This window comes from Myripristis murdjan, chromosome 8 (assembly GCF_902150065.1).
Source record: "Myripristis murdjan chromosome 8, fMyrMur1.1, whole genome shotgun sequence".
Classification (NCBI taxonomy): domain Eukaryota; kingdom Metazoa; phylum Chordata; class Actinopteri; order Holocentriformes; family Holocentridae; genus Myripristis; species Myripristis murdjan.
The window spans coordinates 35,959,168-35,972,819 of record NC_043987.1 but is presented as its reverse complement, the minus strand read 5'-3'; the positions used below and the strand labels follow the sequence as shown (position 1 = coordinate 35,972,819).

Here is a 13,652-nt window from a genome sequence, read left to right as displayed (position 1 = left end):
GTAGCCTAATTTTTTTTTTTTTTTTTTTTTTTTTTTTTTTTAATGTTTATGAAAATAAATTAGGGGAATTTAATTCAGAGGGTTAAATAAAAGTTTAATAAAATACACGCCAGCCTCTGGGCTCCTATAGGTTTCCATTAGTTTGCTCATATTTAGTATTTAGGGAGTCTGCCCTGAAAAGTCCACATGGGAGTTGATGCTAAATGTTTTACTGTCTTTAAGTGACAGTGAAATAATATTTTAACCAGCAGAATAATCACGAGGCGTCAGATGCTTTATAAAATGAAATATCAGAATCAGTTGAATCAAAGTGACGATTCTGACGAAACTCAAACTGAGGGCAGCGGTCCAGCGAGGGTCGACCCTCACTGTGAGAGAGGGCCAGTTCCTCTGCGGGAGTGTGTGGCTGAGTGGGAGACACATTCATTTACTGAACACACACGTTACTGTAGTCACTTCTACTCGTGCCGTCATGGTGGGGAAGTAATATCATAATCCCACTAATTTACGCATTGACACAGTCGGCGATTTTTTGCCACCATTCCTTGCGGCTTTTGGCAGCTGCAACTGTGTTGCTTTTTGCCTGGATTATTGATTTATATTTCTCGTATTTATTAATGATTATTGTCTACTCCTCGGTTGTGACGTATGCGGCTCGGGTAGATTTTTCCATGTCTGCGATTGGTCGCATGCAGCAAACTCCGCCCTTTTTATGTGAGCGCACACAGATCTAGATTGGAAAGCCTGGGTTGAATTAGTGAGTTGATGTGTGGCTTTATGGGACCGAAAATCCTGAGTGCTGATGTCTGGTTAAGTGAAGCCAGATAAGTAAGAGAAAGCCTGACTATGTTCATCCAGCTTTATGGTACAGGCCTCAGGTGTTTCTGTCTCCAGGTGTTTCTGTCTCCAGGTGTTTCTGTCTCCAGATGTTTCTGTCTCCAGGTGTTTCTGTCTCCAGGTGTTTCTGTCTCCAGATGTTTCTGTCTCCAGGTGTTTCTGTCTCCAGGTGTTTCTGTCTCCAGATGTTTCTGTCTCCAGATGTTTCTGTCTCCAGGTGTTTCTGTCTTTCAGCGTCACTTCAGCCATGACACTAAGAGCACAGCGCTGTGGCATCATCATCATCATCACCATCATCATCACCATCATCATCATGATCATCATCATTTTTCTTGTTGTTGTTGTTGTTGTTGTTGTTGTTGTTGTTGTTGTTGTTGTTGCTCGAGGGTTAGATGCTCCGTGTCCTTCAGGCTTTGGGGTCTGCAGCACTCAGGTTGTGTTTTGTGATTCGATGTTTGTCCCTCCTGTCTGTGACTCGACTGACTGTCTGTGATCTGCTGACCAATAGAGGGTTGATAATGAAGTGAGCACCTGCCCGCCCTCCCAGGTGGGGATGATCTGTGTTCATCAGGTGGGCGTGGCTAAGTAATTGCCCTGGCTTTAAATACATGTTTGTGATGATGATGATGTCATCGTGCTCTGATGAAGGCGGCAGCAGGAAAAACCTTGGAGATGGAATCCTGAGCCTTTTTCACCTGCCCACAGGTGAACTTTAGCTCAGGCTTCTTTCAAGTTGAGCGCTCACTGCTGATTGGCCGAGAGGAGGCGCACCTGTCCCAGATGACTTTAATGAGTTAGACTGAAGACAGTTTGTGCTTTTGTTGGCTTATTGTTGCTCATTTACAACGGCTGTAAAAGTTTTAAGACATTCATTGTTCCAGTTAGTTTGTCTGCACTTTGTTTATTTAAAAAGTAATAAAAGAGTCAATAAAAATATTTTTGCTTTTTGACTTTAAAATTTGTCCTGTGTTTTTAAGTTTGCAGCTAAAAAATGTAACAGATTTCGTGGTGAGGAAAATGTATTGAGCTTTATCCTGCTGCTGATTTATTCAGCTCATAAATGAGGACACATCAGCTTCATCAGCTGCTTTCAAAAGAAAACAGTCTGAGTTTGGGTTTGGCTGTGTGTGTGTGTGTGTGTGTGTGTGTGTGTGTGTGTGTGTGTGTGTGTGTGTGTATGTGTGTGTATTTATTCTTTATGAGCGGCGTCAGGCGATCTGCCCGGCTCGTTGATATTTATTGAAACATGTTTATTGGAAATTAATATTGAAACTGAGTTTTGCTGAATGTTTATAATTTATTAATTATTTACTTATTGATTGTTTACAGTTGCTGTTTGACTTGTTGTTTATTGGTGTTTTTAAATGAAATATTTGATGTATTGATCTTTTAATGAAAGCTCAGATCTGATCAGCTTTGCTTCGATCAATAATCAATAATCAATATCCAAACAGGAGGCAGCAGCCTGACGTGCTCCCTGTTTGTTTATCCTGTCGCTTCGTCAATAAATATGATCATACGCTGCACTTGTTGTTGTTGTTGTTGTTGTTGTTGTTGTTGTTTTGATTATTATTATGAGAGCGAGCAGGCAGCGCTCAGCTTGATTACCCAGCAGCCCCGGGGGCGGTGATGTCACGCTGCCTCGTCAGAGTGACAGTTGCCTTGACAACCAGAAAGTGAGAGAGGGAAAGAGAAACGGAGAGAGTGAAAGTGATGATGTCATCGGTGACGGAATGTGCCGGAAGTTTTCAGAAAAAAAAAAAAAAAAAGTGGAAAGTGATTTCTCCTTCACAATAAAATCTGAATCTGACTCTTTATTGATCAGCGGGGAATTTGCCTTTTAATTTGTCAATAAAAACGTTCCAATAGAAAACAAACTGGACCTGTGAGCAGTGAGACTGAAGAGTGAGTCCGTTCTGAGGAAACACAAATTATTTGTTTTTCTCAACTCTTGTTCTGTTTAGTTATGACGATCATCTTCACTGTCCTTGTTGTTGTTGTTGTTGTTGTTGTTTTTAACTGATTCATTCATTCATTTGTGGCAGCAGAGAGCGCGAGAGAGCGGAAGCATAAGAGGGTGTTCTGACCTTCAAAATAAAAGCACGGCATGTCTCGTGTAGCAGCAGAGCTTCAGCTCTTATCGGAGAGCTCAGAGCAAACGGCTCCTGTGTTCAGCTTCCAGACTCGCTCCGGGACTTCCGGACATTTCCTGCTCTTCTCACCTCCGTGTGTGGCTTTTCAAGGTGTTTCCGCTTTTATTTTGGAGGGCAGGCCCGGGGCTTCCGGCTCCGGTGCGTCTCGAGCAGCTCGGCGGCGGTTTGGAAAGTGAAAGAGCCGCGAGACAAAGTTTGACTTTAATTTGATTTTCCCGAGGAACTAAAGACGGGTGAGTCTCTCTCTCTCTCTCTCTCTCTCTCTCTCTCTCTCTCTCTCTCTCTCTCTCTCTCTCTCTCTCTCTCTGTGTGTGTGTGTGTGTGTGTGTGTGTGTGTGTGTTTGGAAAGTGAGAATGGAAAGGAGAGGAGAAAGTGGGAATTTCTCCTTTTTGCGATGTGTTTTCTCTTTCCCGTGTGTGTGTGTGTGTGTGTGTGTGTGTGTGTGTGTGTGTGTGTGTGTGTGTGTGTGTGTGTGTCCTGTCCTAATAAAAGTCCTGAGCTCAGGTAGCGAGCATGTTCTTCTTCTCCTCCTGTCGCCATGCTCACCTGGACCCTCGTGCTCTTCTTCTTCTGCAGCGCCGCCGCGACCCCCGGCCTGCGCTGTGATTGGCTGGAACACTACGGTCACTATAGCAACTGGACCCTCGTGCTCGTGGAGCAGCTGGTGAGTAGCAGCGACAACAACAACAACAACAATAGTAATAATAATATTAATAGTAATAATAATAATAATAATAATAATAAGGCAAGTTTATGTGTACAGCACATTTCAGCGACAAGGCAATTCAAAGTGCTTTACATAGAGAAACAATATAAAAGCAACATAAGAAAACATACATAAAAACAATGAATAAAAAGAAGCTAAAAGGAGAATAAGATAGAACAGGAAGTTAAAAGTTACAGTGCAGTGTAAAATATTAACCCTTAATGTGGTTTAATGGAAGGCAGCGGCAAACAGAAAAGTCTTCAGCTGTGATTTAAAAGAACTGAGAGTCGCAGCAGATCTACAGTTTTCTGGGAGTTTGTTCCAGACATGTGGAGCATAAAAACTAAACGCTGCTTCTCCATGTTTAGTTTTGACTCTGGGGACAGAAAGCAGACCTGTCCCAGACGACCTCAGAGGTCTGGATGGTTCATAATGTAGCAGCAGATCAGAGATGTATTTTGGCCCTAAACCATTTAGTGCTTTATAAACCAACAGCAATATGTTGAAGTCAGTTCTCTGACACACAGGAAGCCAGTGTAAAGATCTGAGGACTGGAGTGATGTGATCCACTTTCTTGGTCTTAGTGAGGACTCGAGCAGCAGCATTCTGAATCAGCTGCAGCTGTCCTGTGAAGGCAGCATTACAGTAGTCAAGTCTACTGAAGATAAATGCATGGACAAGGTTTTCAAATCCTGCTGAGACATAAGTCCTTTAATAATAATAATAATAATAATAATGATGATGATGATGATGATGATGATGCTGTGGTTAAAAGTTCTGAGGTTGTTTCACATTAAAAGCACGGAAGCTTTCCCACCTGTTAAAGGTGCAGTCCGTCAAAGTGACGTGAGGACCGTGTAGACTCAGCCCACGTGCTGGTTTGGTGCTCCCAGTCCAGCTGAGCCGCTGAAGGGCTTCATGCTGATTGGCTGAAGGGCTTCATGCTGATTGGCTGAAGGGCTTCATGCTGATTGGCTGAAGGGCTTCATGCTGATTGGCTGAAGGGCTTCATGCTGATTGGCTGAAGGGCTTCATGCTGATTGGCTGAAGCAGATGTACCTGAGCAGGTGTGTGAACCTGAACCCTGCAGGACAGGGAGCACTGGAGGACTGGACTGGGAGCACAGGTCTAAACAACAACAACAACAACAACAACAACAACAATGATAATAATGATGATGCTGCTCTGCTGAGTCAGCTGTAGTAATCTGCTGCAACGGGTATTGATTGGTATTGATTGATATTGTCTGGCATTGAATTATATTGATTGGTATTGACTGGTATTGACTGGTATTGATTTGTATTGATTTATATTGATTGGTATTGACTGGTATTGACTGGTATTGATTGGTATTGATTGGTATTGATTGGTATTGATTGGTGGTGTTGCAGGGCGGGCCGATGACTGAACAGGAGAGTCCAGTTTCCTTTCCTTATCGCCTCTACGAGCAAATGAGGAGCGCCAAGGTACCTATTGATCCACCTATTGATCCATCTATTGATCCACCTATTGATCCATCTATTGATCCACCTATTGATCCATCTATTGATCCATCTATTGATCCACCTATTGATCCATCTATTGATCCACCTATTGATCCACTGATCTGTCCATCTGTCTGTCTTTCTGCTGATCTATTGATCTATTGATCTGTATTGATCAGTCTGAGCTGCTCAGCTCGAATTCCTTCAGTTTGTCTTTAATAAACAGCTTCCTCAGTTTGAACAACCTGTCTGTCTCTCACCTGTCTCTCTCTCTTATCTGTCTCCTTGACCTCTCTTTCTGACCTGTCTCTCTCTCTCTCTCATTGACCTGTCTCTCTCTAACCTGTCTCTCTGACCTGTCTCTCTGACCTATCTCTCTCTCTGACCTGTCTCTCTCACTGACCTGTCTCCCTGACCTGTCTCTCTCTCACCTGTCTGTGTGTGTGCAGGTGGACGACAGGTTGCTGTTCATCAGAGACAGTCTGGATCTGATCTCTGGTCTGTTTGAGCCGGCCGACCCGTCTGTCTCTCTCCCCCCCTGGCAGACAGACAGGAGCCAGGACTTCCTGCTGCTGCTGCACAGACAGACAGACGGCCTCAAGCCCTGCGTGAGTCCCCGCCACAAGTAAACAACAACAACAACAAATAAACAACAACAACAGCAACAGTAATGGTAGTAATGCAGTGTTGTGGTGCGTTTGAGTGCAGGTGGCTGAGAGGAAACGGGAGCGTCGGCTGAGACGATACTACAGGAAACTACGAAAGACTCTGCAGAAGACGGTACTACACATGTACTACTGCTACTAACAAGTACTACTGCAGTACACACACACACTGCACGTATTACTACAGCACACACACACACACACACACACACTGCACGTATTACTACAGTACACACACACACACACATACACACACACATACTGCACGTACTACTACGACTGCTGCTAGTACTACTCGTACTAACAGTGCTGTTAGAACTGATCACATCAGCAAAATTATTTATACCAACAGTGTTTTGATCAGGGGGCGGAGCTACAGTGCTGTGGTAATACATGCAGTGTGTGTGTGTGTGTGTGTGTGTGCTGTAGTAATACTTGCAGTGTGTGTGTGTGTGTGTGTGCTGTAGTAATACTTGCAGTGTGTGTGTGTGGGTGTGTGCTGTAGTAATACTTGCAGTGTGTGTGTGTGCTGTAGTAATACTTGCAGTGTGTGTGGGTGTGTGCTGTAGTAATACTTACATTGTGTGTGTGTAGTGATACTTAAAATGTGTGTGTGTGTGTGTGCTGTAATAATACTTGCAGTGTTTGTGTGTGTAGTGATACTTACAATGTGTGTGTGTGTGTGTGTGTGTGTGTGTGTGTGTGTGTGTGTGTGTGCAGGGCGGGGCGGCTGTGTCCTGGGAGCTCATCAGGAGAGAAACTAAATCTCATCTGCTGCAGTTGGACCTGCTGTTCGCCTCCATCAGAGGATCAGCTGCTGCCAGCAGGGGGCGCTCTGCAGCACACTGACCTGCTGCACACACAGCTGCTGCCAGCAGGGGGCGCTCTGCAGCACACTGACCTGCTGCCAGCAGGGGGCGCTCTGACTGGGAGAACGTGCAGCTCTTTTTAATGAGCTCCTTTATTTTGGATTTTACTCAGGCAGGCACAGAGCCAAAGATGATGATGTCATTTCTACTATTTATTGATTTTGTAAAAAAATATTTATTTATTTTCTATTTATGAACAACATGCTGTTTTATTTATGTATTTATTTTCATATTATTATTATCATTATTGTTATTGTTATTTATTCTACGTGTTGTGTTTGTGTCTGGATGCACTTGAAAACATGAAGCTGTGTGAGGAACATCACTTTGATACTGAAAACATGAAAACAATAAAAATGATTGATAAGAAACTGTTTGGGGTGTGATCAATATTCACAGCAGATTGATCACTGTGATATTGATATTGGTGACTCTCTGGAGGAGACAGAGAGGCTCTCCAGAGAACAATTTACATTTTAAGAAACAAACAGAACATTAGAAGTCATAAGAAGGCATTACAACTCATTAGAAAACATTAGAACTCATTAGAAGTCGACGAAAAAGTGTGTGCCTCAAGTCTGCACCAATGACCTGTCAAGATTATTGTTAAATCAATCAATCAACCAATCAATCAATCAATCAATCAATCAATCAATCACTCAATCAATTAATCAATCAACACACAAATCAGTAAATAAATGGTTTATTACAAGCTAAAGTAAACCACACTGTGCATACAGCCTAATATAGTGTGTGTGTGTGTGTGTGTGTGTGTGTGTGTGTGTGTGTGTGTAGCAGCTTATGAGGAGACGGGTGTCAGACATGCGGCCCGGGGGCCAAATCCAGCCCGCCGGCTCGCCTCTTGCGGCCCAAAAGACGCTTTGGAGGGAACAAACATTTTTTTTAAATCAGAATATTATTTTTTAAATTGAAATATTAGCATCCAGTTCTTCTCAGGTGTGTGTGATCAGCAGCCTCACAGATGTGTGTGTGTGTGTGTGTGTGTGTGTGTGTGACGGACCGGCCACAGGAGGAAAGCTGAAGGCCGACATGGAGCGGAGAAGATTCCAGAAACGTGGCAGAGCAGCTCCTCCTGTCTGCTCTGTCTCTTCTGCTTGATCTAATTCTACATTCTGCCGACACGCAGCCGCTCGCTGATTGGTCGGATACAAATTGATTGAGTAAAAATAATAAATCATAAAGTAGCTTGAAATAGAAAAAACTACGAATCACTCTGAAGAGCGACCTGACGGGCCGAATGTGAAAGTAAAAGAAAAGAAAAGAAAAAACAATAAAAAATATATATGCTTTCTATAACGTATAAAAACAAGATGTAATCGGAATGGCAACAAAGGCAGAGCAACGCTGCACTCAGGCACACACACACACACACACACACACACACACACACACACTCATGATGAAAATACCATGTGGACATAAACAGGTTTCTTAGCAGCTGAAACAAAAACATATTTTACTTCAGGTTACTGCACAGTGGTGAGTGGCACTGTAGTGTGTGTGTGTGTGTGTGTGTGTGTGTGTGTGTGTGTGTGTGTGTGTGTGTACATATGAAGGTGCAGTGGGAGTACAGAAAACATCTGTTCAGTATGTATCTATATCTAGATAAATATATAGATCTATATATTATATATTATATCTATATATTATATCTATCGATCCCTATTGATAAAGACATATAGCTCTATCTCCGTATCTGTATCTCCATATCTCCATATCTCCATATTTACATATCTACATATCTACACATCTACACATCTACATATCTACATATTTACATATTTACATATCTACGCATCTACATATCTACATATTTACATATTTACATATCTACGCATCTACATATCTACATATCTACATATCTACATATCATCATATTTACATATTTACATATCTACATATCTACATATCTACATATCATCATATCCACATACATGTAGGAATGTAGGAATTTCGTTGTACATTGTAAAGTGACAATAAAGTCTGCTAAGTTCGTTCTGCGTTCTGCGTTCTGCGCTCTGCGTTCTGCGTTCTGCGTTGAGCTGTGTGGGGTGAAGCAGCCGTCCTCCTGGCTCTCCTCCTCTGCCCCGTCCATACCTCCAGCTGCTGTCTTCATCTTTACAGTTCACAGTTTAAAATGGTTGGACTAACGAGGTTCATCAGGTTTTATTCATCACTGATTTATCTGTCTGGTCTTCGTTTGGAAATATTCCACCTCTTAGCTCTCATGAGTCTTACTTTCCTCTTTTTCCTATTTCAGTTTTTTTCTGTAAGTGAATCTTTTGTTCTGCTGTTTGTGTCTGTTGTGTGCGCTCGGCTGTGGTCAGGCACGTGCACGTCCATGGAGAGAATCTGACATGTCCATGAATGAAGTTTGACTGATTGCAGCGTCTGGCTCTTTAACCCTGAGCGTCGTGTCCAGCGTTGGTCTGTAATGTGAATTTGTTGGACTAGAAAACTGGAAAATGAAAAAAAAAAAAAAAAAAAAAAAAAAATCTGGGGAAACCACGTATGAATGAGTGAAGTGACAGAGCAGATGAACGGGTGACTTTCTGTTTCTGTCAGCAGCCGCGACCCTCTGGAAGACCCTCGGGGACCCCCGCAGGCGACACAGGGCGACGCCGAGACCCTCAGGGGCCCCTCAGAGTCCAGCTCTCCAGAAACTGAGAGAGAGAGAGAGAGAGAGAGAGGAGAGAGAGAGAGAGAGAGAGAGAGAGAGAGAGAGAGAGAGAGAGAGAGAGAGATGGCTGAGCGAGGTAAACAGTGAATGGAGAGAGAGCGGAAGTAGACTCAGCTGCAGACATGAGAGTGTGTGTGTGTGTGTGTCAGGACAGGAAAGAGAAACAGAGACTGAAAGTGTGTGGGGGGGGTGGGAAAGGGATTTCCTTCCTCACTGCTCAGTTTGGAAATTTGATGACATGACAAACAGAAAAAGACAAGTGTCAAAACAAACAAACAAACAAACAAACAAACAAACAAAAATGATGACAGGTTTTCTTCTTTGGTTTCCTGGAACTGAAAATCCTGACACAAAGTCAGATTTTCAACAGAGGACGACTTTTACAGGCCGTAAAACTGTTTTGTAAAACTTAAATATCTATCTGTCTATCTGTCTATCTGTCTATCTCTCTCTCTATGTATATATATATATATAGAGAGAGAGAGAGAGAGAGAGAGAGACAGATAGATAAAATCACACACATATCTTGATAAGAAACAGACACACACACACACACGTATATATATCTGCTGCCTATAATGCCTATAAGGTTTTTGTGTTGTCACAGTACCAGAGGTGTTCACTGAGCTCCAGCTGTAATCTGACAGCACCACAGCACAGGGAGGATTATTATGCTGGATTATTACAGCCGGTGATTTCATACCACTGCTGCTCATAATAATGAACTTTATTTATGCAGCACTTTTCCAAAACAGGGCATAAATAGTTCATGAAAACTCTAAATCATATTTAATTTTTCAAGTAATAAAATACAACAACACAATAAAAGCAAGAGACTAGATGATGGGGGTGGGGTGGGGGTGGGGGGTGGGGGGGGTGAAAAGGGAACTCCGGGCCCGTTGCGGTTTGAGGTGCCAACATGGGTTTGATGTCAGAGTTTCACTTTCTGTGCGTCCAGGATGAAGCCTTATTTAAACCTCCACCTCAGACAGTCTGCAGAACACCCAGCAGAACCTCAACCAGAACCTCAACCAGAACTTCAACCGCATCCAGAACCTCAACCAGAACCTCAACCCTAACCTTGACCAGAACCTCAACCAGAACCTCAACCACAACTTCAACCACATCCAGAACCTGAACCCGACACAGAAGCAGGTGAACCACACCAACAACCTGAACAAGAGCCTCCTGCGCCAGATCCAGGACCAGACCCAGAATCCCCAGATTCTGAACCTGACCCAGAACCAGCAGAACCATATCTAGAACCGGATCCAGAACCAGATCCAGAGCCTCCAGATCCAGACCCAGAAACAGGCCCAGAGGCTCCAGAACCAGACCCAGGACTAGACCCAGAAGCTGAGCCATGTCTCCATCGGCCTCCAGCCTCCTCCTCCTCCAGCTGCTCAGCCTAGTGCTGATGGCGGTTGCCATGCCGACCTGCGAGTTCCGAGGCAACGTGGTCCAGGAGGCCCACAACCTGCTGAGAGACATGGTAGGACCCTGACCTCTGACCTCTGACCTTTATTTCTCCAGGGAAGGTTACCATGACGACCAGTCTTGCACTGGGGGCAGCTGCTAGTAGGTCTGATGTGATGACGTCGGCGGTGGAACGTTTTGACCCAACTTGGAGATCTCAGAGTAGAGTTCCTGAAGTAGAGTTCTCAGAGTTGAGTTCTCAGAGTAGAGTTCTCAGAGTAGAGTTCACAGAGCAGAGTTCCTGAAGTTTAGTTCTCAGAGTAGAGTTCCTGAAGTTGAGTTCCTTAAGTTGAGTTCACAGAGCAGAGTTCCTGAAGTAGAGTTCTCAGAGTAGAGTTCCTTAAGTTGAGTTCACAGAACAGAGTTCCTGAAATAGAGTTGTCAGAGTAGAGTTCTCAGAGTAGAGATCTCAGAGTAGAGTTCCTGAAGTTGAGTTCCTGAAGTAGAGTTCCTGAAGTAGAGTTCCTGAAATAGAGTTCTCAGAGTAGAGTTCCTGAAATAGAGTTGTCAGAGTAGAGTTCTCAGAGTAGAGTTCTCAGAGTAGAGTTCCTGAAATAGAGTTGTCAGAGTAGAGTTCTCAGAGTAGAGTTCTCAGAGTAGAGTTCCTGAAGTTGAGTTCTCAGAGTAGAGTTCCTGAAGTTGAGTTCCTGAAGTAGAGTTCTCAGAGTAGAGTTCTCAGAGTAGAGTTCCTTAAGTTGAGTTCACAGAGCAGAGTTCCTGAAGTAGAGTTCTCAGAGTAGAGTTCCTTAAGTTGAGTTCACAGAACAGAGTTCCTGAAATAGAGTTGTCAGAGTAGAGTTCTCAGAGTAGAGATCTCAGAGTAGAGTTCCTGAAGTAGAGTTCCTGAAGTAGAGTTCCTGAAATAGAGTTGTCAGAGTAGAGTTCTCAGAGTAGAGTTCCTGAAATAGAGTTGTCAGAGTAGAGTTCTCAGAGTAGAGTTCTCAGAGTAGAGTTCCTGAAATAGAGTTGTCAGAGTAGAGTTCTCAGAGTAGAGTTCTCAGAGTAGAGTTCCTGAAGTTGAGTTCTCAGAGTAGAGTTCCTGAAGTTGAGTTCCTGAAGTAGAGTTCTCAGAGTAGAGTTCCTGAAGTTGAGTTCCTGAAGTAGAGTTCCTGAAGTAGAGTTCCTGAAGTTGAGTTCCTGAAATAGAGTTGTCAGAGTAGAGTTCTCATAGTAGAGTTCTCAGAGTAGAGTTGAAGAGCTAACATTATTATTATTATTAACAATAATGATATTAGGATTTTTAACGTTAGCTTCCTACATTAGCTCGGTGATGGGAAGCAGCCATCTTGATGACAAACGTTCCTCTGTCTGCTGTTCCCTGTGTGGCCTGCAGGGGGGGCCGCTGCCAGTCCACTGCCTGCAGTACAACTCTGTGGTTTCCTTCCCGAGCTCCGCCCTCCCCGCCGGGTCCGGCCGGCCTCAGGTTCGAGCGCTCTCACATTGTTACTGACAGCATGAAGCTTTCCTCATGACACGTGACTCACATCTCACTCTGATTGGTCCCCGCAGTGCCGCCGGACATTATGGGTCATCTACGAGACCCTGAAGGGGGCGGGGCAAGTGTTTGAGGACAATGAAGTTCCTGTTGGCGAGGGCGGGGTTTCCTGGGACTCCCAGAAACTGGACAACTTCCAGAACCTTCTGTACCGCCTGGTGGAGGACGGGAGCTGTGTGAGTACCAATCAATCAATCAGCCAATCAATCAATCAATCAATCAATCAGCCAATCAATCAATCAGTCAGTCAATCAATCAGCCAATCAATCAATCAATCAGTCAATCAATCAGGCAATCAGCCAGTCAATCAATCAGTCAGTCAATCAGTCAATCAATCAATCAATCAGCCAGTCAATCAATCAGTCAGTCAATCAATCAATCAATCAATCAATCAATCAATCAATCAATCAATCAGTCAGTCAATCAATCAGTCAGTCAATCAATCAATCAGTCAATCAGCCAATCAGTCAATCAGTCAGTCTCTCTCTCTCTCTCTCTCTCTCTCTCTGTGTAGCTGTCCAGGGTGAACGGCTCAGAGGTTTTGTCTTCCTACTTCAGCAACCTGACCTCCGTCCTGCAGCAGCAGGTACACACACTGTACACACACCTGTACACACACCTGTACACACACCTGCACACCTGTACACACACTTGTACACACACCTGGACACACACCTGTACACCTGTACACACACCTGTACACACACCTGTACACCTGGAAACACTGTGATCAGCTGAGAACCCATGGCGGTTCTGCCAAAGTTTTTGTGGCTTGAAATTGATTTGGAAACTTTACTGATGGAGTGAATTTATTTTGTGAGGACTGGCTTTGTTAGGCTGTGAATGAATGAATGAATGAATGAATGGGTGAATGGATGAATGAATGGGTGAATGGATGAATGGGTGGAGTCAGTGCACTAACCAATGGGGGTGGGGGTGTGTCCTCTGGCAGGGCAGCGCTGGCTGTGGTTGGCTGTTGCTGCGGAGGGATCTGCTGCTGGCTCTGCGCTCCGGCCTGCAGCAGCATCACCTGAGCTGCTTCTCCTGAAGCCAGAGCACCTGAACACACACACACACACACACACACACACACACACACACACTGCCTGAACACACACACACACACACACACACACACACACACACACTGCCTGAACACACACACACACACACACACACATACACACTGCCTGTCTGTTTATTTATATTTATTTATGAATGATGGAACATCGTTTTTATCTATTTATTGATTTTAATTGACAGAA

At 43.9% G+C, this 13,652-nt stretch overlaps 2 protein-coding genes across 2 annotated transcripts; both read left to right on the top strand.

The window, feature by feature from the left end:
- Positions 1–3,529: 3,529 nt before the first annotated feature.
- On the top strand, positions 3,530–7,080 carry LOC115363559 (interferon a3-like). The gene is made up of 5 exons (XM_030057828.1): positions 3,530–3,655; positions 5,089–5,163; positions 5,631–5,789; positions 5,890–5,961; positions 6,567–7,080. The coding sequence occupies exons 1-5, from the start codon at positions 3,530–3,532 to the stop codon at positions 6,693–6,695; spliced, it is 561 nt and encodes a 186-aa protein (XP_029913688.1). The 3' UTR covers positions 6,696–7,080.
- A 3,699-nt stretch (positions 7,081–10,779) lies between these two features.
- Positions 10,780–13,435, top strand: LOC115363565 (interferon alpha-H-like). Its single transcript, XM_030057836.1, has 5 exons — positions 10,780–10,908; positions 12,226–12,315; positions 12,402–12,563; positions 12,902–12,973; positions 13,340–13,435. The coding sequence occupies exons 1-5, from the start codon at positions 10,780–10,782 to the stop codon at positions 13,433–13,435; spliced, it is 549 nt and encodes a 182-aa protein (XP_029913696.1).
- The last annotated feature ends 217 nt before the right edge of the window (positions 13,436–13,652 follow it).